At 41.2% G+C, this 27786-nt stretch overlaps 1 protein-coding gene across 1 annotated transcript; it reads left to right on the top strand.

The window, feature by feature from the left end:
* The first annotated feature begins 5523 nt into the window (after nucleotides 1-5523).
* lrrc1 (leucine rich repeat containing 1) lies at nucleotides 5524-26622 on the top strand. The gene is made up of 14 exons (XM_080480982.1): nucleotides 5524-5803; nucleotides 12282-12399; nucleotides 13351-13429; nucleotides 14675-14764; nucleotides 17743-17799; nucleotides 18035-18098; nucleotides 18763-18837; nucleotides 19036-19180; nucleotides 19296-19414; nucleotides 20140-20223; nucleotides 21522-21637; nucleotides 22313-22485; nucleotides 23579-23718; nucleotides 25046-26622. Exons 1-14 carry the CDS (start codon nucleotides 5645-5647, stop codon nucleotides 25202-25204), a joined length of 1578 nt encoding a protein of 525 aa, XP_080337108.1. The 5' UTR covers nucleotides 5524-5644; the 3' UTR covers nucleotides 25205-26622.
* The last annotated feature ends 1164 nt before the right edge of the window (nucleotides 26623-27786 follow it).

The raw sequence follows: 27786 nt of genomic DNA, 5'->3' as shown, positions 1-27786 counted from the left end.
ACTCAATTTGGCATTTGTCTTTCAGTCGGAGCACATGCAGGTTATTTAATGAGATGTGGCTCCCTCTACAGGATGTCTAGAGGTTTTTTCCTTAATAATTCCTCTTTCTACAGATCCACACGCACCAGTACAGTCGCTACACAACGGCTTAAATCCTTTTGATACGTGATTTGACATAAACATAACTTTGATCAAACAGCACATTTTGGTACTAATTTTTAAATATAATTTCGTACAGCAGCTCTGCTGTAAACTCGGCCTTTATTAAGGGAATACCAGTCAAGTTTGCTCATATTTCAATTCAAGCACACATGCATATCTTTTCAGTAGTTTGCATTGGCGTGGAGTTGAACTGTGATATACTCTATGGTGTGTCCAGTGCTGATATTCAGCATTGCTCTTGAATGGTGTGTTGAAATGCCAGAAACCTCTCGATATAATGCAGCTACTGAACATGCGCTGCAATTAAATCCTCTTGATCTCAAGCAAAATGAACAATATCTTTTGTAAGAGCATGGTTTAAGACAATTTATATTGGCTCTTGAAGCTTCACAGCAAACTATAATGGATCCACAAACGGTTTTCCCGATGGACTATTTCATAATAGCTTCTTATAATAAAAAATTGTTTTAAATATCATTAGCTGTATTTTCTGTTCAATTTCTAGCAGAACTGTTTGAGCTATGTCAGATTGTTTCACAGAATAAACAGGAGGCTCAATGTTGTCGGCCTATAATAATGACGCAAATCACCGTTTGCTCTCGCAAAGACTCTACCTGTTTTAATTTACAAAGATTGGGAGACGATAGAGGGTGGAGCTTGAAACTGTTGTAGCCCGCAGCACCACTTTCAGAAGCTGGCAAACTTTACATCAAGCGATCTTCAGTTTTTAGTGATTGGCACTTGTTCCGTTAAATTACTCGTTTTTCATGGTTAACTTTTGGAATTAAAAACTCATTCTTCTTTGGGGAAAAAAAAAAAAAAAAAAAGGCAAGCTTGAAATTGGAGGATTTGGAGACGCTCAAAGGAAATTAAAGTGTACCTTCAAGTCATCTGATGGTGACTATCTTTCTCTGCTGCTAATTCTCCAATGAAGGCAGATTTAGGTCAGAGTTTAGGCCCCACTAACCTCAGGGGGAGGAAACGACGAGATGCCTCGTGGTTAATGAGGCAGTCCTTCCACCAGGGGACCTCAGTGTTCTTGAATAGAGCTGACCATAATTGTTACCCTGGATTACAACAATTAAATGAGTATCAATAAAACAAGCTGTCATTTTTATTCACTTGGAAACTAAAATAAAAGCCACTTGTCTGTTTGTTTAATTCTGCAGGATATGTGGTGACCATTTTAACACACCTATTAAACCACAGACCACAATTTACTGACTTATTGTGTATAGCTTTTTTTTTTTTCCCCCCACACAAAGTGAAGTCAAAGTGAATCACCTATACTAAGGTAGAGCTGGGCACATGCTTGTGCCATGAGCCTTAGGGTTATTGCTGGTTTGTGGTATATGGTTTGTTTACACAGTCACAAAAGTTCAATATTAACTGACACAGTTGGGGGGGGGGGGTGTGATGTGGGTCATGCAGCAGTGCTTGAGCACGACGCTTTGTCCTGAACAAGATCCTTGAGACAAAGTCAAACTGTTTAATAGAGGTAAGTCAAGGGCCTAGTGAGATTCTATGTTATAAAATATGATAAAAATAATGAAGTCTTTTCAACCAAAAGTGCTTCAATTAATATGAGCAGTACAACTGCTGATTACATTAGCATTGTCAGTCCATGTTTTTTAATCCACTCGTATCAATGCATTTCTTTTGTAAAAGGTAAAATTCCCAAGAATCCTAATTTGATCTATGACTAATTTAATCTGACAGTCAGGTGATTCATTTTGTCCTTTTACAGCAAATTACATCTCTTTTTACACTCGTATTCACTGAGCTAAGACGAGTTCCCCTTCAGGAACAGGCTCGGCTCCTATACATTAAGAGAAGTATGATAGTGTACTTGATCAAAGTTTGAAAGATAAAAAGACAAACTGGGGTTTAACAAAGGGAGCACCGTCAGAAGTTCAAACATCAGAAATCTTGTAATCCCCGCTTGGGAGGAGAAACGTAAACATCATACAGGACCAACACATGAGCTTTAATCGTGGAAGCCTATAGACAAAACGGTACATTTGTGAGCAGACTTTTCACATTTGAAGTGTTCTAGTTTCATGTGCAAGAGGCTGGACTAGTCTGTTTCAACATAAAATAAGTATATAGCACAACATGCAATCTATAATTGAATAGGACCCTTTATCGACGAGTTGATTCTTGTCGCTTTAACAGAATTGCATGTATTTTGTTGTTCAGTAGACATTCATTTAAAAGATTTTTTATACTACAGTTTGATGTGACACATAAAAAAGATAAAATGTTTGTATATCTATTACAATACCTGGTGCATTTGCATGTGATTACTGTCCTCCAGCCCTCTGAATGCTAACCAATGATAAATCTAAAATACTCAGAAGTCTCAACGGAATTTAATATGGATGCTCATTTCCTCTCCCTGCTAATGATGCATTCATAGTATATATATATATATATATATATATGACTTGTAGCTTGAAATTTGCGCGCAAAACAATAATGTTGGAGCAGCCAAATGGCTGAAATGGCAAAAATTCCAGCAGTTCATAATTGTAGTTCAGTTTGGGTATAAGTATACACTACACTTCTGAGTTATTTCCTGCATTTCAAGTTGTTCACGTCCAATGAATAGCATGAATGATACAAAGGTTATGAAAGTTTACAAAAAAGTAAAGTTACTCAAAATAGAAAAATAATGCACATTTTGGAATTTTACAAAAATGCCTTTTTCAGTGAACCGCTTAAAGCAGTTCTGCAGCAATATAAGGTAATCAAGTTGCAGTAAGAAAGCCATTACTGAGACGTCAGAATTAGACAATAAGGCTCATCTGGGCCATGAAACACGTTGGACAATTGGAGAGTGGAAGAATGTTTTTTTTTTTTTTTTTGGGACTGATGAATGAAAATGTGAAATCTTTAGTTCATCATACAGGATCTTTGTTTACCAGCGAGTGGGTGAAATGACGGTTCCTCAGTGTGTGACTTCAACCCCCCCAACATGGAGGATGAATTGTGATGGCCTGGGGCTGTTTCAGTGGATCCAGCATTCTGCCGCACCATGCTCATTACAGCAAGATAATGACCCAAAAAATATGATTATTACAATGTGTTCCACACAAATTTGGTTTGATAGGATGATAACTCAAACTGTTTTTTTAGTTTAACAAAAAGTTGCAGACTTTGAGCTCAGAGGCTGAAAGTAGAGTGGCCCTAGAAAATACCTACGAGAACTTATTTGTGCTACAAAAGATGAACTTTTGATTTTGGTCGTCTATGGTATCTAAATAACCTTAGTCAAGAAAACATATCAACTCTGTCTTACATTATAGACATTCTTCAGTCTGTCAACAATAAACTTTTTCTATTTTTTCGAGACAACAATGCAATGTGTCAATTAGTACAACAGCCACAGCAAATGTAGTTTGCACAATCAGTTATTATCTCAGTGTAGACAGCTTTTATGGCAGAGCTGTGTACTAGGTCACTTCGGCTGTAAAAATTTATAATCATAATTTCCAGTGAGTGTAGATGAAATGATCGAGAGGTGGAAAAAACAACTTCTGAATTATTGGCTTATCTCGATCAGACTGACCACCAATGATGCCGATCATTGTGTAGACTTGTCACCCTCATTGTATTACGAAAAGGAAATAAAACTCAAAGCTGAAAATAATTTTTACAGGAAGTACAGGACCAGGCTTATTGTGTCCTTGATTTCACTTTGAAGATAATCTGCATGCTTTCCTCTGTGAAAAAAACAAACAAAACAAAAATGGAATTAAATGTTACTCTGTGTGAAGTTCCAAATCCTAAAATAGTGTTATTGTTTTGCACCACTTAAGAAGCTTAGAACTCTGTTGAATAGCTTAGTGATTGCACCAAAGAACCAAATGTTGAAGAGAACAATGTACCCAAAGGGATGTTCGACCTAATATTAACATTGATAGTGGAGAATATGGAAGTGCTTTTGGTTTTGGAGACCCTGTGGGTATTCGACTCTGCCGCCCGGCTGCTGTGTGGGATGGGGTCTGGGTCTTATTTGCAGTGGTGCTGGGACATGACCCCAAATCTCAAGGCCGGTCATCCAGGGGCGGGATGAGGCAGTGCAGAGGGTCAAAGGGCGGACCACTCTCCCAGTCCCCTACAAACCTTACTTCACCACACCTCAATTAACAATACGGCTTTGGGAGGCGGTGCCTGTCGTGGCGGGGGTCCAGGCTGCTTAACTGTGGTCTGGTCCTTCACCTGATGTTGCACTGCCCACAATTTTAAATACACTTAGCAACTTGGCCCTCGCTACCCCTCAATTTTAAATCGCACACTCTCTCCGGCAAGATCTGCTGGGGTCTTTTCAGGGTGCAGTTTTTTTTTAAATTTACTATGTAATTCCATAGATGTTCATTAGTTTTGATGACTTCAATGAAAACTACAATGAGGGTTAAGAAAATAAGGAAATAATCATTGAATGAGAGGTGCTATATGTAAATTCATATGAGAGAAAACCTTTTTTTTTATATATTTGTGTGTGTTTGTTGATAGGGGGCAAGTTTTTACTTCTTTCTGCCACCCGTTCATTCAAAATATTTGTTTGAAATCTAAATATTTTTCTTGTTTTTTGTTTTAAATGCATGAAATAAACAATAAATGAAATAAAATAATAGATAAAGTTTAATGAAGAAAAAAAAAAGCACTTTTTAATTTTTGTGCATAATCTATACTTGTGCGTAATAACGGCACTTTTTTAAAACAGTGGTTATTAGTTCTGCATTATATCAGTAAATATTATTATTATTTTTTTAATTCCGCTGGAACCCCGCGGTGTGTAAACCGTGTCCGCTCGGCTCGGCTCCCCCCGGGCTGTGTCGTCCTCCGTGTCCCATCATGGCGGTCCTGTGCGGGCCGGGACTCTCCAGAGGAGGGACCGGAGGGAGGAGCAGCCCGGAGCGGTGACGTAGGATCGGAATGAGGGAGTGAATGTTCCGGGTCACAAACTGGACGGGAGAGGAAATTAACTCCAGGACGGAGACGGAGGGGAAACGGAAAAAAAAAAAAAAAGAAAGAAAAAACTACAACAAAAACCCGAGAATGCCACCTTCTTCCTCACCGAGGTGTAGGATGTGTTTTCTCCGCTCAGACGGAGGCTTTTAAATGCGACGTGAAACGAGGAATTAGTGAACGGAGGAGGGGAAAAAAAAAAAAGAAAAACAGGTGCCTGCAAACTGTACAAAGTGAGAGAACGACGCGGAGAGATTCTCATGTCGGAGACCAGCGAGCCGACGGCAGCTCGACGCGTCTGAAGCGGGACTTTACCGACTCTTTACCGCGAGTTTCTCTCCGTTTTGACGGTGTTTTTTTTTTTTTTTTTTTTTTTTTTTTAAGCTCCGGACGGTCCCGCCGTACAGCAATCTGTTGCATCCACCTCCTCGGCGGTCTGTTTATCACACGGCTACGGGATCCATCCCCACCTCTCCCTCCCCCCCCCCCCCCCCCCCCTTCCCCCGTCATGTTCCACTGTATCCCCCTGTGGCGGTGCAACCGTCACGTTGAGGTGATCGATAAACGCCACTGCTCGCTGCTCTATGTGCCCGACGAGATCTACCGCTACGGACGGAGTTTGGAGGAGCTGCTGCTGGATGCCAACCAGCTCCGAGACTTGCCCAAGGTAAGCAGGCAAACTTCCGTTTGTGTGTGTGTGTGTTTCTTTGAGTTTAAATGGCAGGTCGGTTCCAACGCTCGCCGCCGCTCCGTGTGCGCACGAGAGGCGGCCCCGTTGCTGCAGCCCGTGTGGGATCAGGCGTCCCGTGAGAGTCCGCCGGGACCTGGGGACAGCGATTACGCAATATCAGCGCGAGGAATCACGCTCCGTAGGCGGAAACTTACTCTCCGCTGCTGCACCTCAGGTTCACTGGAAAGTGTGTGGCAACGTCCAGAGATCATTTGTCAGACACTTTGGCATTCGTGCGCATCAGACGTCCACATCCTCCAGCAAAGCTGTGGCCTGATGTGTTCAACCTGTTTGGGCAGGTGCAGAGGTCAGAAATGCCCATTAACCTCTCTGTGTTGCCAGAAGCAGACCTTTAACGTCACTGGAAAAACTAAAACCAAACTGTGTCACAATATTCTGATGCGGTGTTTCTTCCATGATGACTGATAAGACCAGATTGAATAATCACTATCGGTATTAGTAATGCTCAAATGATTGCAGAAGCTAAAAGATAAGATAGGTGTTAGATTGAACAGCTATGTAAGCTCCCAAAGTTCTTGCTCTTGACCTTGACCTCATTGAAAAGAAATCTAAAACCGTTTAATACTCTAATAAAGGCGGTGAGAGTTTGCTTAATCTTCTATAAGAGAATCCAGTTTTTCTTGCGTACATCAGACGTGCAGCTGGTAATATAAACCACTGAAGGATTACTTGTTTTGCAGGATCATTGCAATAGATATTAATTGTAATTGATCTAACATTATCAAAACTTCTCAGTGCAGTTGAAATGTGCTACTTGGTTATTTGTTCAATTTTATTACAGGATGTGCCTATGTTCCTTTATCAAACTTTATAGAACCATAGTGTGCTCACGGTAAAATACTAGACATTTACTTTAGTTGCCCATCCTTCATGATATAAACCAACATTTGTTGCTGTTCTAAAACATATCAAGCATTTCAGGTCCGCTCAACACCGTGTACCCAGCCTACACTTGTATTCATATATGCACATGACCCTGGTTTTAAATCAGTCACACCTGGATGATCCTGAAAAGTCAAAGCGACAAGGCAAAACAAGACTCCTACCACCTGTGAACAGATGCACACACTCTGAATTAGTCATAAATGAAAGCACTTCATCACAGAGGTTCTATATTTTGCCTATTAGAACCCACACAGGAGGAATGCGGGCCACTCGGTGTGAATCACTGACAGGCGAACTGAAGTGAGAATATACACTATTCCACTCTTCTTATCATGTTCGATCATCTGGACTAAGTGCTGCATTACTCCAAGGAATTGCACGTTATGCTCCACATTGAAAATTATTCTATTACAATTTCTCTGTTTGTGCATGAGGCTGAAGTTTAATTCTGACATTTGTATGTCCCACACCCCCCCCCCGAGAGGCAACAGACTTTGTGCTTTTTTTCCCTTTCCCCTTTCCAGCACAACTGGTTTTGTTTGTTGTTCTGGAGTGTAAAACTTGGAAATTGTGCAACGTTTTCTCTTCAAGAGCGAGGGAGTGCGTTCTGTACTTCACTGGGGTTTACAGCTATTCCTGACAAGTTGCGTACAGAACAAGGATTAGGTCCCTTGAGAAATCATCCTGCCGTCGTATAAGTAAAGTCACGGTGGGTCAGATGAAAAGCTGATTGGGTTGACGTGCAACATTATGTCCTTGCACCTCCCATCGGCTCTATATTCAAGTTCAGGAGGAACTGAGAAACCTATTTCTCTCTGACAGTGAGAAGAGCATTTCTATTTAGTTCGATCGTAACACAACAAACAGGGAGAGTTTACACAAAGTCCTCAGGGTGGAGAAAAGACGTCCTAATGAACATTTCTGGGCCTCGGCTTTGCCCATAGAAATGTGATGGGACTGAGATAAAGTGAGACGCGGTGCCACGCTGCTCACTCTGTCCACTGAAGTGAAGCTCAGGAACAGGTACTCTGCCTGGAAACAAAGGCAGCGTTATGTGTTTTGTCTGTTTTGTTCCTGTGGCTGGAGTGCTGTTGCGTGAACGAGCGTTTTCTAATGAAGAAACGACAAATTGATAAGGTTCGCTGCAAAGTACGGGGCAGTAAAGCCATAAACCGAGGCACAAAAAGAACACAACATCCAGTATACCTCCATATTGTCACACTGTCCAACAGGACAGTTAAATGACTTGTGTCCTTGGTTCACAGGAGCTAATGACTGACGCAGCGGATCATTTCTCTTTCTTATGAGAGGAACTGCTCTTTGGCTTGTGACTAATATCATCAATGCTTGCTGAGTGAACCCAAGAAACATCTAACTGGATGAAGCCTATTCCGAGTCCAGCTCAGCGCTGACCGTGCGTCCCCATCGCATTTGCCTCAGAGGTCACAAACCGCGTTATTCCAAGACCTCTGACATTGTTATTGTGTTGGTGAGCGTGACCAAGCGCCGAAGCTTTGACGCCGTAACATATTTCCACTGAGCAGGCAGATAAAAACACGCTGGAAGTTGTTTTAATGGCAAGATGAAGCGGCGAAGGTGTGCGTTTACAGTAGCAGGACGAGGCAAGTTGAACGGGAGAAGAAAGTTTTAATAGTTTTCCCAGAGACAAATCTGCAGACCGAGGCGGAGAGATGTATCTGACAGTTCATCCTGCCGTCTATTATGTTCAATTTAATTGTGAATTGTCTCTACTTGTGCTGAGGCAGTGAAGCCGACTCGCCAAAACACAAACCTGTGCTCCTTTGTCTCTTCAGAGTTCCTCGCGAGCGCTGTGGCCCTCAGCGTACACACCGTCGGGGGCCGGGTTGTAAATAGTGCTGTTGGCTTTCTAAACAATGCTCAAACGAAGAACCTAACAGCAAATGCAGAACAGGAATGTGAGCTGAAGTACTTCTGCTCGTTTGTCCAGTTTAGAAAACAGTTTCTGCGCAGGCCTCGGCTTCAGTGAAACTAAATGTTAGACGAGTGTTGGAGGCAGTTTTGGCAGGAGTCATTAAAAGCCTAGTCAGAAATACGTGGTCTACTATGGTAGACTGTCTACATAAGTTACAATGCAGTTCAGCTCGAGTACAACAAAGTACAATCCCCCAAATAAGTGCGAGTTAAAACAACACTAAGCATAATTAACTTTTAAAGGGTGGAGAGAGTCGGCGATTGAAGTGTGCCTCATAAAGGAGTGAGTGGATAATAAAGTCATTCTGAGGTGTGACAATTAGCCAGATATTTGATTAGTTAATAGAAAACGCGACATTTAAAACAAGGAGTCATTTTGTTCTTAAGACAATAAAAACCACCATCATAATTTTCTGCTGCTTCGACGTGAATATCTGACGCAGCGTTTCTGCAATACATGACGGTAGACGAGCTTTAACCCTTGAAATATAATTTTTTTTACTTGTACAGTTACTCTATTTATTGGTACTCTTGTAGATTTCTTCTTTTTTTTTTTATTGCCACATATGGTATTTTTTTCGATTGTTGGACTCTAGTTGTTAATTCCTACAGAAAATAAGCAATAAATGCGGTTAAATCTCCGACTCTGCTGTCCTTCTGGAGATCTGTTGCTGTGGTGCCTTGAGAAGTCAGAAATGACGGGGCCGGTGACAGTGGGGATGGAAATAGGAGAGGAGCCACTTTGGGGCAGGAAGCCGACAGGTTTGTGACCTTTTGTGAGGCGGTAACAGAAGTGGTGCAGCGAATCCCACAGCAAGCAGGGCTGGGTGCCCCAACTGACTTACCGACTGTCTGTGATCTACAAGCACTGACATAAAGGTAGTTTACGGGCCGCCTTACACGTGGCCGAGACCGTTTTAACTGTACTCCATATGCCGTGATATATAATACTGTACTGCCTCCCAGAGGAACTTGAATTAGACTCCAGAAAACCATCGGCGCTGCCGTGTTTCATCGACGCTTTTGTTTGTTCATTTTCATACACGGGGGGGGGTACAAAACTTTCAAACAATTATTTAATAAAATGCTCCGTTTGCTCCAAAAGACTGCAGGGCTGCGGCTCGTGCTCGAGCAAGCAGTGCCGAAGGTGAAAGTTTCTAAACATTGACTCTGGATTTGCGAGAGTGGTTAATGTGTTCCTGACGAGGCCTGTTTGGGTTTTGTCTGTCATACATGGGTGATTGTGCGGGGCGGGGTGCGGAGAGGCTCTCAGCAGGAAGAACAGGTTTGCTGTCAGTGTGTCGGTGCAGGACTCACAAAGCCTGTTAACTTTTAGAAACACAAAGCGGGTAATACACAGAGCAATTATAAATGCCTTTTGTTTACTCCTGAGTTTTTCTTTTTTAGTGTAACAGACAAAAGGACCTCAGCGGTTCTCCCTTTCTTTTCTCCTGAACTCAAAGTCTTTCGTCTTCAACGTTGAGTTTTCCTCATTACCTGCATGTGTGTGTGGCAGAAAGGAGTGGCGTATACTGCAAACAGGAAGTCTGAGAGTGATTATCACTTTGGTGTATCCTGCTATAAAAGAAAAAAAGGAATTTGCAGAGCACATGAGCGCACCTACAGAGCATAAAAGATGCATGTCGTACAATTAATTTGTGATTAGAAGCACACGTGGAACGTGTTTAACTACATTATGAAAGGGAAATTAAGGTGGCTCTCATGCAAACACTCTTGACAAACATCACAATACACGTCTGTTTACTTGATGAACGGCCGGATTAGAGATCGTCGGATCGCCGTCGTCTTAAGACTTTGCAGCGACACGAGCCTGTTGTAACTGGGTGGAGTTTGACTTTTGGACTCTTTGGCCTTATTTATCATGCACACTTTATTAAACTTCCCTCTGTGCCTGTATGCGGATAACAAGTAATTACATTATTTCTCAACAGGCACTGACACCTTGCTTGCTGTATGTTTTAGATCTGCTTGTCATTTTCAGGTTCAAGCACATTTTCTGGGGGATTTGTTTCTTTGTGTCTGGATCTTTATTGTGGTTGGAAAAGAGATAAAGTGCTGGTACGTGGGTTTCTGTCAGGTGACGCTGGTGGTGAAATACTGAGGAAATTACATTGTTAAATATTTATCAGAAATGATTAAACCTGGTAACACTCAAAATAGTTGACACAAGTTTTTGTTTTTTTTCTCTCCTTTTTTTTTTTTTTAATAATGACCTGCATGGGCTCTCTGTGCATCAGCCAGACAAAAAGGGAACTCATGAGAACAATGGATATTTCATTTCCACATCGCTATAGGGTCCACAACATTATATTGCTGAAAAATAACTTCTTTTTTTAAATCATTTGTTGAGTCATAGATAAGACAAATGTGCATGTTTAGAGAGAACTGAACATCCAGGAAAAATGTAGAGAGAATATCTCTACGTGACAACCCCCCCCCCCCCCCCCCCCCAATGCCAAAACTTTACGAGAACCTGGATCCGTGCTGTTGGCTACTGGCATCACCACCACGCAGGCGAGACTCTGCCTGCTCTTGTTCTGGGCGTCAAGTATGCGCTTGTGATAATTGCTTTTGCCTCCTAAGTAACCGCGCCATCTGGTTGTCTTTGACTTGACCTGACATCAACTCGTCGGAGAGGCGAGAGGTCTGAGAGGGCTGAGAGGGCTGGTATACGTTAGAGGTGGTAAATAATCCCCCACTCGGCAGGCATGAATACACTTTACATTGAACCTCGCCAAACAGTGCCACTTCATTATATCACAAATGTCATTTTTCCCGGATGAATAAATTCTAGCTTGTTTAAAAATCCAAAGTCTAGTTTAAAGCAGTCTTATTCTAATCTTTTTAGGCCAAAAGAAAAAAATAAATAAATCAATTAAATGGAAGTTTATGGTCGGGTTTATTATTGTGCTCCTGCTGTCTGGAATTCAAGTATTTTACATCAAACCTTCCAAACTCCCTTTTTTCCACATGGGATCGTCTTCCGATCGTTTGATTTGCTATCTCCTGTTGGCTTTTATCCACACACAGCTTCTCTGACACATCACAACCTCGCGTCAAAACACGAGATCGAGAGGAACTTTAAGCAGATCTCGGCGAACTTGTTTAGACGCCGCAGCCCTGAAGCCGATGCAGAGAGTTCCTCCGCGCTGGAGTTATGGCTTAGACCTGCGGAAGAGGCAGTGACACTATGTCACCTGCCTCGAGCTGACATTTCTATCATGGCAAGCTCTTTGTGTCATACTGTGAGCGCTGAATGTTTCTTCTGATTGTATGCCGGCGTTCATGTGACTAAAACGTAAAACACGCTCAGCCATGACTATAATTAAAAACGCTATAAAGATGGATACCTGCTGCAGCTCAGTCCAACGTGTAATTCTGGATTTGAAATATGCGTTTTAAGATTATTACAATATTTCATTGAGTTCAATCTACTGAAGAATCTTGAAAACCTCCAGAGATGACATTGAGGTATTCTGATTTGTATGCTGGATGATGATTCTTTTATTAAAAATTTTTTTTCTTCACATTTCAGCCATTTTTCCAGCTGGTGAAACTAAGAAAACTTAGCCTGAGTGACAACGAGATCCAGAGGATTCCACCGGAAATAGCCAACTTCATGCAACTGGTAGAACTGGACGTCTCTCGAAATGGTAAGAGGAGAAAAGCACTAGTGAGGCACCAAAGCTATGAGCTGTACTTACTACCTCGCTGTGCATTTCCATCAAGACTGCTGGAATATGTACAGTTGAGGAACGGCTTTAAATAGTTTACAGCGACAGATTTACTCCTGATCAGCAACAAAAAGGCCCGTTTTGAATTTGCATCTATCTCACATTGTATATGTGTGTTTTGAACCAGTGTTTTTAAATATATATACAGTATATATTGCTATATTTTGAGTTTAATGTGCAAAAAAATTTCAGGCATTGAAGGTGTAATCAGGTCACTGTATTAATGAGATCTGAATCGTTTACATGAACCTTGGAGACACAGTCATTTAAAAAATCCTGGTTCACGTGTTTCAGTTAATGGTTTGACTTTTTTTTTTTTGACATAACATTCAAACGTGCTGCTGTTTTCAAAACATGCGACCTTTTCTTGTTGAACATGCCGGTGCCCGGCTCGTCGGCGCGTCGCCTGTGTTGAGGGATTTCCCCTTTCACTCACCCAGAAATTCATCTCCTCTCCACTCCACAAACCTTTGTTGTATTTCTTTCTTGCATTCACGTTATGACTGTGACACTTAGTATTTGTACAATTTGTTTTTACAAATGTGAAAGAAAACTGATAAATCTAAAGGGTATCCGTGCACAAAGACATCAAATATTAGAACTCCAGAAACTGGTTAGGTTGTGTATAAGTTATGTAAACAAGCCCATTTATGTGTTTGTTTTGAGGCATGAATGTCAAAGTATGTACTTTTAGCTTTTTCTGGTCAAATCGGCATAACCCTTGAAGAGTAATCCAGGTTTAACTCCATCAGGTTCCCCCCGTGTTGTGTCTTTGTTGTTTATATTTTATTCTTTTATCTCACTTCTTTGCCTTTCAGGATCTTCAATAAAAAGTGTTGTAACATGTGTGTTGTCTCCTCTATCTATCAGATATTCTGGAAATTCCAGAGAGCATTGCACACTGCAGAGCCCTCCAAGTGGCAGACTTCAGTGGAAATCCATTAACAAGGTAATTAAATGACAAACGGTTGTTTTCATTCAGCAAAAGGTTAAAACTGTTAAAACCGCGCACCAATACCACTTTACATACCCAGGCGACAAATGTAATGAACCGTCTTTATTTGTAAAGCGACAATTCCGACTGTGGTCCTCTGCGTCGTGAGCTGCTCTGTTTGTGTTTACCATAAAGGACATTTATACACTTGACAGATTGCAGATTTGCCTCGGTTTGCTTTTCTTTGTGCGGGTGAGATCGCGGCTAATTTGCACCTCGGCAGGGGCAAAACCACATGGCTTTGTGGTTTAGAGGGAAGAGTGACTAGTATTACAAAGGCACGGGTGTTCAATACTTTTAGAGTGCACACACACACACACACACACACACACACACACACACACACACACACACACACACACACACACACACACACACACACACACACACACACACACACACACACACACAACCAAACACTTTTTTCCACAGTAGTAACACAATTTTCCACTCATGTCCGTCCAGTTTTAACCATTTCACAGATATAACGGTGCGTTCACAGGGTTGTGTCCGACATAATGATGTTCAGCTAAAATACTGTGTTAAAATGAATTAATTTGAACAGAATATAAGCTATATTTGCTATATTTTATTTATTTAATTAAACAGTCTTCATGCCTGATGGACTGAAATTTGTAAATAGGTATAAATATTAGAAAATGTTGAGTTTAGCTGTGAGTCTTTCAAGTGTAACAAGGTCCAGAAGATCGCTGGTGATGATTAGTCACATATCAGGACTTGCTGTGCTTTGGCTTCTGAAATACACACATGACTTTCTGATTTTAAGACTTTGTGTCTCTCAGGTGGATGGAATTGATTTTGAATCCAAAAGGAAATATTTTTTTTATTTCCCTTACTGAATACTTTTATTATTCTGAATTGTTTCATGCAACAGCATCTTTGGTAAAGATCGGCCTTTGGTGAACACAAGTTTTTTTTTTTTAAAACATTATAGAAACCTACTTACCTAAATGTCCCAGTAAATGGCTGCTGAACATTTCTGTTTGCCGTAATCATTTTAGCTTCCCTGTTCCCAGATTAAACATCTCAGCCAAGTTTTTCAACACGAAAGTGATCTGAACAAAGACCCCTGTTCACTCTGTCAGCAGTGTGGATGTCTAAAGAAATGCATGTCGTATCCATTAAACACGTTTTTATTAACTTATTTGCTGTTAATTCCTTCGCCTCTTCCTCTTGCAGATTACCTGAAAGCTTTCCAGAGTTGAGGAATCTAACCTGCCTCTCCATCAATGACATTTCATTGCAAGTCCTTCCAGATAACATTGGAAAGTAAGTGAATGCACTGTTTTAAACTAAAACCGAAGCGTACACCAGTCAGCCATAACATTACGACCACCGTCACGGCGTCTGTTCGTGGCTGGGATTTGGTAGGAAGTGAACATTTTGTCCACAAAGTTGACGTTCTGGATCGGGAAAAATGCAAGAGTGATGATTTTCAGCGAGTTTGACGTGGATTAAACTGAGATAACTGAGTTGAAGCATCTCAAAAGAACTGCAGCTCTGGTGTGCCGCTCCTGCTCTGCAGTAGTCAGATCTATCAAAGTGGTCCAAGGGAGGAAAAGTGACGGGGTCATATGCAACCATTGGTGAGCATGGGAAAGTCGACTGTCCCATGTGGCCCATTATAACGGACGAGCTGCTGTATCTGAAAGTACTGCGGAGGTTACTGCTGGTTCTCATAGAAAAGTGTCAGAATACACACTCCATCGTAATTGGTTACATACGGTGCTGTGAAGTGTATTTCACCTTTAGCTTCTGCTGAAATTTCCATTTAGATTGAGCAGGAAAAATGAGGGACGGCTCAGGTTGAGCAGTTTAGAGATAAAGCGAGACGAGCCTGGTGGAGACGACTTGGACATGTGCTGAGGAGAGATAGTACGCGAGAGAAATTATGTCGGAGATGGAGCTGCCAGGCAGGCAGTCCTCAGAGGTGATTCATGGAGGTAGTGAATGAGGAGGTGGAGATGCTCGGTGGAAATGAAGAGAAGGCAGGGGATCGGGTGAGACGGAGACAGATAATCCACCATGTTGACCCCTGAAGGGAACTGCTGAACAACATGGTGTTAAAAAGCTTTTCAATCTTTTTTGTCTTTGCAGCATTGTGTCGTGTTTTGTTGGGCTTCTCTCGGTTAAAAGCACCTAGAAATGACTGTTGTATGCGGCGCTATATAAATACAGTTGAGTTGAATTTACAATCTGAACAAGATCTGATGTGATTTTTGTCTCTTCTGCACTTGGCTTCTTTTGGTCTCGTAACTGTGAGTCATTGTAATGATACCAGATATTGGGATTGATCACGGCGATAAAGTTCAGCTTTCTATTGTTGGTGTCACCTTAGATGATGTGTGTATGTGCGACTCTGCTCAAGCGTGATACTTTTAGAGTACTTCCCACTGGGCAGAAGTTGCATTGTGAAGATGTTCTGCTGCACAAATGGAGGGCTCGTGTCTCGATTTGAGAATTTCTTCCAGGATAAACGCCGTCTCACCGCGTGGGGGGGGGGGACATACCAGCCACATTACTCTTCGCAGACACATCAGTCACTGTCCTCTCGTTGGCCGCATTGTCTTTGCTCATAAAAGGGATTTAATCCAGAGGAGTCTGAGGCATGTCTGCTAACAGTCTTAGTCCTACTAGGCTGAGTTTATTGCTGAGTTTAGACATGATTGAATTTAATAAGAGAACTATGTGCCTTTAGGTCAAAGTCCCACGGGGGATGTTTTAGTAGATGTTTGGATTTCAGGTGCTTACAGGTCCACAGATATTCTAGACGTGTGAAAAGTACAGAGCTTTCTTGATCGAAGTAATTGTTGAAAACAAGGATTATATACTACTGTGAGCATCTATAGCCGTGCTCTGAGTATTTCCTTTGTAGTGAATGACTGTGCATGTCAAACAAGCTTCTAAAAACCAGTTTAAAATCAGTAAAACTATAAAAATCAGCAAATGTTTGTTTTTATTGCTGTGAGTAAAACTCTGGGTTGATAATTTCTTGAGTAACTCTTCAAATACACGGTTGTAAATCTCATGCCTCCCAGAAACTTTCTCTTCTTTAATCACATCATTGATTTCAGTTCTCTGCCAAATATATAAACTTTGTCAAATAATTTTTTTGGGGACATTTTATTACTGTTTAGACGTCATTTCTCATATTCTTCATGGTGTTTTTTTTTTTTTTTTTTTAAAACTGTGTAGATTGCCGGTATACATTATTTGCAGCCTGTAGTGGTACCACTTTGCCCTTCTTTAGCTTCTTGGTACAGCTTGTTCCACACATACGTCCCGTATTTATCTTGCATAACTCAACGTCTGAAGCCCTGCACTGTGTCAAGGGAAGAAAGCAATGAAAACCATAACACGGTTGGAATAACACGCAGTCGTTGTTTGAAGAAGAAAATAGATAAGATGTATGTCCAAGGGGTTAAATGACATCAGTGGTTTATCTTGGATGGGACGGATTTCCTACCAGAAATAACGCCCGCAGAAACCTGAGACTCTCCAGTCAGTGAGGTGGTTGTTTTCGTTGTTTTCACTGATGACCGAAAGCAGATTTGAGACGGAGTATCTCTGAGCCGGAAGATTTTGTCTTGTCTTTTTAATCTGTGGCTCAGCGCAAAACAAGAAATCTGCCCCAGACAGAAATATTTTCCAGGGGTGAAGGTATGTCATCGCTTCATATAGGGTCAGCTTGTCATTTCTGAGAAATATAATGTAAACCAAATTGGGAGATCCGTCTATCCAGCCATCCACGAATAGAAGTTGAACAGCGGTTCTAAAGCCTGCAGTGGTAACATATGCATTTGTTTTGCGTTTTACATCAAAGACGCATGAAAGACTTCTGGGTCTGTCTCTTAACACCGTGGTACAGCTAAACGGTTGATCCAGGCGTCAGAGAAACAAGATAGACTTTGGACTGGTTCTAGTTGTCTGCTGTCATAAAATTCTGCATTAATTAAATCGGAACAGGTACAAGCGTCGAGGCGTACAAAAACACCGGTCCGGAGAGTTAACCCTGTACTATGGCCGTTTAGACATTTTACTCTTCATTAAAAGTATGCAGAGGTTGTTTATGCTACTGCAATTTGGCCTCCTTGATAAGACCGACACACCGCCAAAGTACTTCCTGTTCTCAGATATGTGATTGCTGTGAGGCCTTCCTGTGGCCACTTATAGCTGTCATTATAAACGTTGTTTTCAAACCACTCGGAGAGATGTGCTCATCTTTGGTTTTTTGTCTGTTTCTGCAGCCTCTCCAATTTGGTGTCACTAGAACTCCGAGAAAACGTGTTGACATTCCTGCCGGAGTAAGTATTCAACCGAGACCTACAGCGCTGTGCTGGTGTGATTCAGCCACCGCAGAGTTCGGCTACTAACAAAAATTAAAGTGCTGGACTATGCAAAGTGAATGAAGAGGATATACATTGCATAAAATCAAGAACTGAAGTGGTGTTTCATTCTCATTGTGCCTAAGACTTCCGCACAGTGCCGTATGAATGAACTGGACTGCATTATAATGACTCTTGCATCTGTCATCCACAGATCACTATCTCTGCTTCATCGACTGGAAGAGCTCGACCTCGGCAATAATGAACTAATGAGTTTGGTGAGTTTTTTTTCTTCTTCTTCTTCTTCTTCTTCTTCTTCTTCTTCTTCTTCTGCCCCTCTGGTGCCAGGAGTCTCAGACCTCATGGTTCACAAAATAAAGAGAGGGACACTTTTTTTTTTTTTTTCCCCCCCAATTCCTTGTTCTTGGCATGTCCAAGTAGATTAGTATCCCTCGAGGACAGCTTTCACCTCTTATCACGCAGATGGGAGGATGACCATCTGTTTTGAGCTTTGGTTTTAAGTTGTAATCTTATGTGAGTGGTTGGACTGTGATGGGTGAAGCTTTACAGAGATTAAGCTGCCAAGAAATGTTTAGTACAACTTCCTGACTTGTATATATTTAATTTTAACAGATTTCTTCCCATTGAACTTATTTATTGTTGGATGTTGTTGTTGTTTCCCTGGACCGGTGCCACATCTTTAATATTTCTGTTGAGACTAATAGAAAACCTTGTGTTTGTGATCATAAAATCCAAGTCAAGTTTTTGGATACATTTCACGTAGTACAAAAGCTGTATTTACTATTGGACCAGAAAAAGTATTTCAGGAAAATGTGTGCTGGAAAACGGGGCACTCCCAATGATATTGTCTTTTTTGTTTCTTTCTCTTGTGGCGTCCTGCCTCTCCCTCTCACAATTCCTGTGTCTGTTCCTCCCACACAGCCGGAGTCAATAGGCTGTCTTGTCAGCTTGAAGGACTTGTGGCTGGATGGGAACCACTTGGTTGAAATACCTGCAGTAAGTCAATCATCACACTTAAGCCTCTTGAGATTCTGTTGTGTATTCGTTATAATACCACACTTTGCTGTAGTAATGAAGTCCCAGCTGAAAAATTAGACTAAGGATCCCTGACTCCTGTGATTCTGCGTCGCCTCCCAGGAATATTGTTTGCTGACCTGATAATTGCGACACTGAGGTCTTTTCTCCTACTTTCAGGACATCGGCACGATGAAAAGCCTTCTGTGTCTGGACGTATCGGAGAACCAACTGGATCGACTTCCAGAAGAGTTGGGGTGTCTGGCGCTGCTCTCTGACCTTTTGGTGTCTCAGAACAACATCGACGCTCTGCCAGAATCCATCGGTAAACACAAGACTACTTCAGGCCGCATTCGCACGATCGGGGATGTTATTTATGTTGCTGTGACTGTGTCGTTCAAAAGAACCGAATATGTTCCCGCTCTGTTTTCTCTCTGCAGGAAAACTACATAAACTTTCTATCCTGAAGGCCGATCAGAATAGGCTCACGTACCTCCCGGAGAGCATTGGAAATTGTGGGAGTCTCACTGAACTCGTGCTCACAGAGAATCAGCTGGAGGTTTGTTTCTGAAAAGTTTGGTTTGAATGCAACAAAAAAAAAAAAAAAAAATCGGTGCAGCACATATTTTACAGTGAGAAGAAAAAGGTAACCGTAAAGAAAGTACAGTCGTATTAAAAAAAAAAAAAATAAATGTTTTCTATGTGAGGTATGTTCATGGCACTGGTTGGATACTTTTTTACTTTTTTTACAATGAGATAAGCCAAAAAAATGTTTTCCCTTATCAGGCGAAATAAGTACATATAGTGACAGATATCATCCAATAGAACAAAAATATTCAATCATCAGGTTTTATTTTTGCTATGCTTTCATAAAGTTTTTGCTGAACTCATCATTTTACGGCGTGAGCTATGCATTTAAAAGTACTGTAATTTTATCAGCGTCGATATCGAAAGCTGAAGGTGATTTGCTGAGGGTGTTGCACTGATGCACATTGCTGACGGAGTGAAACAGAAACTCATCTGTCTGTGTTTTCTTTTTGTTTTTGCTTTGTGCGGTGATAAATGAACCTACTGTGAGAGCAGCACAGTGCATGAGGGAACAGCAGTATACTGCCAAAACATGGACTATTAGATTGACTATAATATCTTTTATTTATTGTATACTTTGACTATTTGGACTAATGGCTATTAAATGTATGTAAAATACTTACGGTGTCTTTTTATTATGATTTCCTAAGCTGATGCACTTTGTAATTGTTGGTTTTGGTTCATTTGTTGTTCCAGAGTTTGCCGAGAGGTGTTGGGAAGTTGAAAAAACTGTCAAACTTCAACTGTGACAGAAATAAGCTGTCGTATTTACCTAAGGAGGTAAGCTTTTGCCTGAATGGCCAAACATCGCACACTCGCATGTTCTTTCACAATATTGTGGAACACAATGTTCCTCAACCGGAGGTTTTCATTCTCCTGTTGTGTTATGGCTGCGTATAATAAGAGTACAGAATGAAAAGCACCCGCACTCTGATTGGCTACAATCAAATCTGGATCACGCCCCTTTGAAAAGGCTTCATGATTGGAAATGGCGTAGTTTTCCAACGTACAAGTCCTTTAAAACAACATAAATCTCTCTGCATTTGTTAAATGAACTCTAATGTATTTCGATTAGAGTTTGATTATCGTATCACAATGCCTACACGTCGTGAAAGCCCAAGTTTATTCACGCTTGCCTCATCAGTGCCGTGGCATGTTGTGCTCTCTTATTCCATTTTTTTTTTGCTGCTCAGTCCTCTGGTTTGTTCAGCGCCGGCTCGGTCTGAGTGCGTCCATTGTGTCTGTGTGTGTCATTGTCTTCCAACCTCTTGTCTGTTTAAGTGAAAGCATGCCTGCTTTAAAGCTTCATCTGAAAGGCCTTTTTAAACGCAGCACAATGCCCCTGTGTCTTCATCATGCAAAGCCTGCAGTGTTTGTTGAAAAATAACAGTTCAGCACACTTGGCCTAGATAATGGATGGATCGCAGTTTTCTTTTTTCGTTTTTTTTTTTTCACTCCAGCGTTGCATGACATCACTACCAATCACAGTATGACCGTGGCCTGAGTATTGACCCTGGCTTTGCCGAGCGACTTGACCACAGGCCCAGTTTAATGGATTCTATGGATTGTTGATTAGTTGCTCGTAATGTTTTTTTTGTTCCTGCTTACACTGGGATTGGGAATGAACGTGATAATGAATTTGTTGCGGCTTTAGTTCCCGCCGACTCTTCTATTCTTTGTGCTTTACACAAAAAGCACCTATCATAGTGACTTGGCCTGCACCGTTCAGCATGATGGGTCTAACAATAGTTGTATTTCAGTCACGTTTCTGTCTGAGCAGATTGATAGATTACAACTGGAGCTCAGCTGGCCCATCAGCTCTTTGTTTTGTCTGGCTTCGAGGCCTAATTGCTCCTAATTTTAGGTCCGTGTGCCACATCCCATTGACATGTAATTGGTCTGCCATCCAGACCAGAACATCTGGGACAAAGTACCCACATGCCGAGAGATTTAATCCTGTTGGTGTTAAAAACAGCTTCACTTAGATTTTAAAAGGAAAAGGTCTTTTTTTTTTTTTTTTTTTTTTTTTAATGCTGAAGGACCAATGCACTGATGGCGTCCTCTCTCCTCTTCCACAGATTGGAGGTTGCAGTGGTCTAAATGTCTTCTGTGTACGAGAGAACAAGCTGACCAGGATACCTGCTGAGCTGTCACAAGCCACAGAACTGCACGTGCTCGATGTGTCCGGTAACCGGTACGTCCAGCAACCTTTTGTCTTTGAGTGCTGGAGGTGAAGATATGATGCAGTGCAGCGAGTGTGCCACATAATCCAGGAAACCCTTCAGAACACTTAGCAGTGTATTGTGGGTCAAGTCCTGCAGCATAATTTACATTGATTAATAGATACTTGGAAAAAAAGTAATAGCTTTTTTTCTGAGTCCTTCCTCCCCGAGTGATTACTGTAAAAACTACAGTTTCAGTGTTCATAACAATACATTTGCGGTTTTGAATCTAGAAGTCGAAGTAATTTTTGTACTTTTGTGAACTTGTACAGCACATTACAACAGTACCTGACATTTTCATCTGCGTTAACCACGATATATATATATATATATATTTCATATAATTACTAAACAATCTCGGTATTTGAGTGTGTATTTTACAAGTAAGAGCTTGCTTTGTCTTCAGTTCTCTGCATGTACCTGCTTCACACTGTCATCAGGGACAGTTTGTAACGTCTGCAGACGGGCTGACTCAGCAACATGTTCACCTGTGTGAGCCGAGCGTTTCCCCTCCTCTGCACTGGCAGCACAACTCAGACGTGGGCAGTGTTCGCCGGAGGCTTTAGGATTTTTGAAATCGGCAGCCGATCTACGGTGGATTTATTTACTTATATTTATTTCCTGTTTATCTCTATATCTATGTCCAGGCTCACCCACCTGCCGATGTCCCTGACGACACTACGACTGAAGGCATTGTGGTTGTCAGAAAACCAGTCGCAGCCCCTCCTGACCTTCCAGACTGACGAGGATCCAGACACGGGCGAGAAGGTGCTCACCTGCGTGCTGCTGCCTCAGCAGCCATATGACCCAGACAACAAAGGTAATGTTTTCCATCAAGTGGAAGCTGGAGGTCGTCAGGGGTGAGTTCATTGTCTGTGAATCATCGGTTATCGGGGGCAGTAGCTGTATCGAGACATTTTCCTCACACCAGACTGCCGGATGGAAATCGCCAGTCTGTGTTTCACCTCTGGAGGTCCAGAGCTTGGAGCTACCTCTGCGACATTTGAGCAACACTCCTCATCCGTTCTTGCATACTCTGAGGATTTAGTGCCCTGCGGTTTTGATGACATTATCACATGATCTGCTTTAGGGGAACGGGGGTGGGGGGGGTGGGGGGGTGGGGGGGTGGGGGGGGGGTCACTGTGTCCCGCGTCTTCTGATCCTTTTCCTGCAGTATCTGTCGATTATGAGGTCCTGTAAAGGATCACTGCGCCTGTACCAGCTCAGACCCTCTCCCTTCCCCTTGAGTTATGTTTTTTTTTTTTTTTTTTGTCCAGAAAAGCAGTGGATTGGACAGCTAAAGAGGCTTAGCGGCGGCTGGCCTGCTGCCATTAAAAGCTCACCCCCTGGGTATCGAGATGCTGCCGAGAGGCCGCTCTGTCGCTGCCTGATACAGCAGTTTATTGTTTTTTTTTTTTGTTTTTTTTCCCCCCCAGTGTCGGCATCCTTCGATTTACGAGCCCAGATCTGTTAAATGTTTGTCATCGAATGCAAGTCGCCGGTTAACTTGAAAAATGTATCTCTCTAAGAGAAAAGGCGTATTTATCAGTTTGTCTTCTGCCATGCAGCAGCATCGCAGATGCAAAACTGGTGGATGTCAGCTGAGTGAGGCTGAGGTTGGGGGCAGGGGAAGATTGTGTTGCTGTAAGCCTGTGACTAAGCTGGGATTTGAAACTGTGATCTGGCAGTTTCAGGCCCTCTCTTATTAGCGCGGGTTATGTGACGGCTTTCATTTCTTGAGTTGGAAGATTGAAGGGAAGCAATCGCAACGGCCATATAGATTTTAATCTGAAGTATTTACACCAGCATGCACTTGTGATTTGATCTGAACAAATTTGAAATGTGTGCAAGGATTGCAGTGACACATGTCGTCTCTTTCTTTCTTTCTTTTTTTTTTAAAACGCCAACCGCAGGGTCAGACAGTCTTGCCCGCTGCGGAGCCCTGGAGAGTCTGGTGAACGACATCGCAGATGACACCTGGGACAACAAAGCCACGAACAGGATCAGTGCCATTCACTTCTTGGACGATGATGAGGAGGAGGATGATGAACAGGTAAGATCAGGAAGCTCAAGGCCACAATTATATATGTGGAGAAGAGCAGCCGATGAAAAATCCATACATTGACTTCTCCAGATCAATTATTAATTAATGGCTACTACAAACAGATAATTACCAGATGGTTCTAGTTTTTCCTCTCCTCCTGGGAGATTAGCAAAGGAACAAAGTTCATGTACAAACTGTATTTATTTACTCATTTCAAAGCAGCTTAAGACTTAGATTAGAGTTTGCACTTGAGAGGAATGATGGATTTTCACGAAAGTAAAATCGACACTGATTTCATCCTACGTGGATCGTACAATAACAAAAAAAGACGCCTACTGTCTTTATACATTCCGGGTTTGAAAGAGCAGTAAAGATATAAAAAAAAAAGAGACCAACATTAAAAAAATGCTTTTCTAGTGTCAATTTCACCTGCAACACTTTCCCACTGACGGTACAATTCCAGAGAAAAATATTTGAAGCGGTTTGTTAAACAAACAAGACCTTAGAAATGACGGCGCTCACTTTTCTTTCTCCTGTTTGAGTGAAGAATGTGTACATCAGGTTGGAATTGTGACGTCTTAAGCAAAGTAAATGAAAATGCTGTATAATTTGGACGTTACTTTTGTTAAAGTTTGTGTCATTTCAAATGAATAATTTTTTATTTCTAAGCCGTAGTATAATTAGTCCATTATATTTACATTTTTTGAGAAATGTAATGGAAGAATCAATGTTTTTTTACTATAATAATTTAAGCACACAGGAATGTTGAACCATGTTGGTGAGATATGAGACTCTGCAATGCTACACAATGATAATATGAGAGAGCAGACTGTCAGCAGTACCACTGTTATTTCCCTTTTATAAATAATATACTATATTAATGATACCAAAAAGTTTTTTTCTCTCATTCTTATGATCACTAAAAGCTTCGCTCATTCTTTCAAGATTCACTTTGTAATGTTATTATATAAATCCATAAAAACCTTAAAATATTCACCAGACTTGAAGCAAATAATTAATCATCAAAATAACGATTATAGATTGTGCTGCAGGGATGTTTCCACAAATTAGCAAACAACTCAATGGGTCCAGCCATAATTGTATTACCATGTTGTACCACAAGAGGGTGTAGTGACTCATTTCCGTGTCTAACTGATCGTCATCGTACTTAAGTTTCATTCAAACGTCTTGAAGCGCTCGGCAACATTCAAGTCTGCCCCCTAATGCCCAAACAGAGCATTCTCTAGATCTTGGATACGGCGGCATTAATTCACCCTGGCCGTGTAAAATAGATGTAAAGAGTTATTGCAGTATATCCTTCTCCCCCTCCTCCCAGGGAACACTACTGCGGCGGGCCACGCCTCACCCCGGCGAGCTCAAAACGATGAAGAAAGCAGCAGAGAGCCTCCGCAACGATCTGCACGCCGCCAAAGGCCTGGACTCCAACAAAAACGAGGTCAATAATGGTGCAGACAAAGTGACCACGTCTGTGTGACCTTTACCTCAGAAATACTTTTTATTTACCTCCTGTGTCTGACCATGTTGTCCTGCACAGTCCCGCAGCCCCCCCCCCCCCCCCCCACCTACCTGTTTATCTTCTTTATCCATATCCCGGTGTGGCCTCCCCTTTCCTCCGATGAACCTTTGGAACGTCTGTAACCTTACTCCATCTATAGTCCTGTGTAAAACTCCGTCTACCATGGCCAAGGTGCCTTCCTCTTTTATTAACTGTCCGCTGCAATCATCTGCAGAGACGCTCCAGTTCAATGATATTTTAAAGATTTGCTTTTTTAAAATGACTCTTTTTAAAAGTATACATTAGATAGTTGCACTACAAGTCTTTATATCACGGCCAGACCTTTTTAAATGTATTATATATTTGTTCTATATCTTTTTTTTTTTTTTTTTTCTTTTTTTCCTTTTTTTTAAAACACTGGGTGAATACTTTTTACATTTTGGGCAACAAAGCAGGAGTTTTTGGACCTACTGATTAAGGATTATTGTATAGTCGCCTGTGAATATTGATACTTTTATATTTTTTGGCAGCTCAGATGTAAATAAAATGTATAGCAAATTTCTTAATCAGTTGCAGATTATAAAAACTATTTTTCTTTTTCAGACTTGGTACATTATTATTTCTTTTTGTAAATCAAAGCAGTGAACAAAACCCTCACTTATGTCTTATTCAGTTCACCTGATCGTCACTGGGTGAATGGATTTGCCTTTTATCCTCTTTTTGCTGCATCTATAAAACGTATTTTGGATGAATAAATTAAATATAAGTTGAATAAGTTTGGATTTAAGTACTTCACATCAAACTTTACCCATCTGCAGTGTAATCATGCAGAAGTAAGATTGCTTTCTTATTTGTATGTGCTGTGCTAATCTCCTTCGCAATGTTTTCTCAATTAGATGCCAAAACCAGGTGTATTTATTTTTTTTTTTTAAACATCTTTGCTCTTATTCAGCAGAGTACTGTAAGAAATCATCAGCGCAGACTTGATGAGAATGAGGTTCATACCACGAGGATGGCTTTTCTCTGAGATGCAGTCATTCCACTTCCATGCACTTGTCGGCATTGCTCAAATTACCTTTTATTTTCTTTTTTTTTTTTGTTTTCCATGGTACATGTTAAAATGTATTATTTACTTTTTAAATTGATTGCAGAAAGTGGACCAGGGAAGATTGGTTTGTTTTATGTCTTTTTAATTATTTTTCTGATCAAGCTGCACAAATCAGATCTCGAACTTTGAGATTTGGATGAGTTTTTAACCACTGATCAATAAAAGAGAGTGCAACACTAAATCACACGCTTGGGATTCTTTTAATGTTATAGGTATTCATTGTAAAAAAAAAAAAAAAAAAATTCTAATAAAGCAACTCAAAGTGTCTCGTTTTGAGGTGATGAGCCCGAGTCGTTCTCCTGCCTGTTTTGTCTGTCCAGCACGCTGTCTCTGCCAGCATGTCGTCTGTCCAACACGATGTCTCTGCCAGCATGTCGTCTGTCCTGCACGTGCTGCATGCACTACTGATGCTGGCATGGACTTACTGTCTCAATAATTTAACACAATCTTTTTCAGTTTTCCACCGTTATTAGCATTACCTATACAGGTCTATATGTGCTCCTCGTATAATATTGTATGTCGGGGTATGATGCTAATAAACAGGCACGGCAGGTTCAATGCATTTTTAGTTTTAAATCACAATGTCACTGAAAAGCATTACCTGTAATACAATTCAGAAGCAACATCACAGACCTCAGGTTTGGTCTCTTGATGTGTGTTGCATCAAACATGTAGAGTTTCTTTTAGCTGCTCTTCTGTTAATATTTGGCTTCAGTGCGATTGCACTTGAATTTACCTCGTAAAACATTTTCATGAAGGCAAAGAGAAAAAGCATTTATTTTCGCTGCTCTCCATGTAATTTTCTTTACCCGAGAAACTACTTGAACTAAACTCTTAACACGAAGGCTATTGTTTCCTCGTGCACAAACAAATGAGCATGAATTCACAGCAATCTGCCATAACGTTACTGCAGGTTTAATAACGTCTCATGTAATGTGACGTATCCTGCAGCTGTGTGAATGTCTGTCTCTCGAGTTGATGTTCCAAGAGAAAGATTTGGCTCGACGGCTTGGATTTCAGCGTCACCAAAACTGCAAGACGTGGTCCAATGCAGACCTTTCCACAACTTCCAGGACTTAAAGGAAAAGCTGTTAACGTGGTGCCAGACAACATAGAACACCTTCAGAGTCCAGAAGAGTCCATGTCTTAATAAGTCAGGGATGCTTTCGCTGCAAAAAACCCCAACTAATTACACAATATTTAGATCATTTTATTATTGCTGATTGTGTAAAAGAAGGCAAAAATAATAGAAACAGAAAATGTAAATGATGCACCATCATTGATAGTCTCTTTTTCCTGGCGAGTAAATGACAGTGTTCAATTATTCCTCACAAGTCAAGTTATTTTCTTCAGAAACACATTTGCTTTGAAATCTTATTTTCAGCAACAAGTGGTGTCCACTGACTATCTCCAGGAGTGTAGAAATCCTCATACTAACCCGTCTCTCTGGACA

Source organism: Lipophrys pholis (genome assembly GCF_963383615.2).
Source record: "Lipophrys pholis genome assembly, chromosome: 15".
Taxonomy (NCBI): domain Eukaryota; kingdom Metazoa; phylum Chordata; class Actinopteri; order Blenniiformes; family Blenniidae; genus Lipophrys; species Lipophrys pholis.
The sequence above is the reverse complement of the archived record's forward strand: the minus strand, read 5'-3'. Positions and strand labels throughout refer to the sequence as shown.

Excerpts from the sequence above, each read along its gene's own strand:
- lrrc1 (XM_080480982.1), top strand. The coding sequence starts at position 5,645 with ATGTTCCACTGTATCCCCCTGTGGCGGTGCAACCGTCACGTTGAGGTG. Across the intron at positions 12,400-13,350 it reads ACTGGACGTCTCTCGAAATG|ATATTCTGGAAATTCCAGAG; the intron begins GTAAGAGGAGAA and ends TCTATCTATCAG. Across the intron at positions 21,638-22,312 it reads CTCGATGTGTCCGGTAACCG|GCTCACCCACCTGCCGATGT; the intron begins GTACGTCCAGCA and ends ATCTATGTCCAG.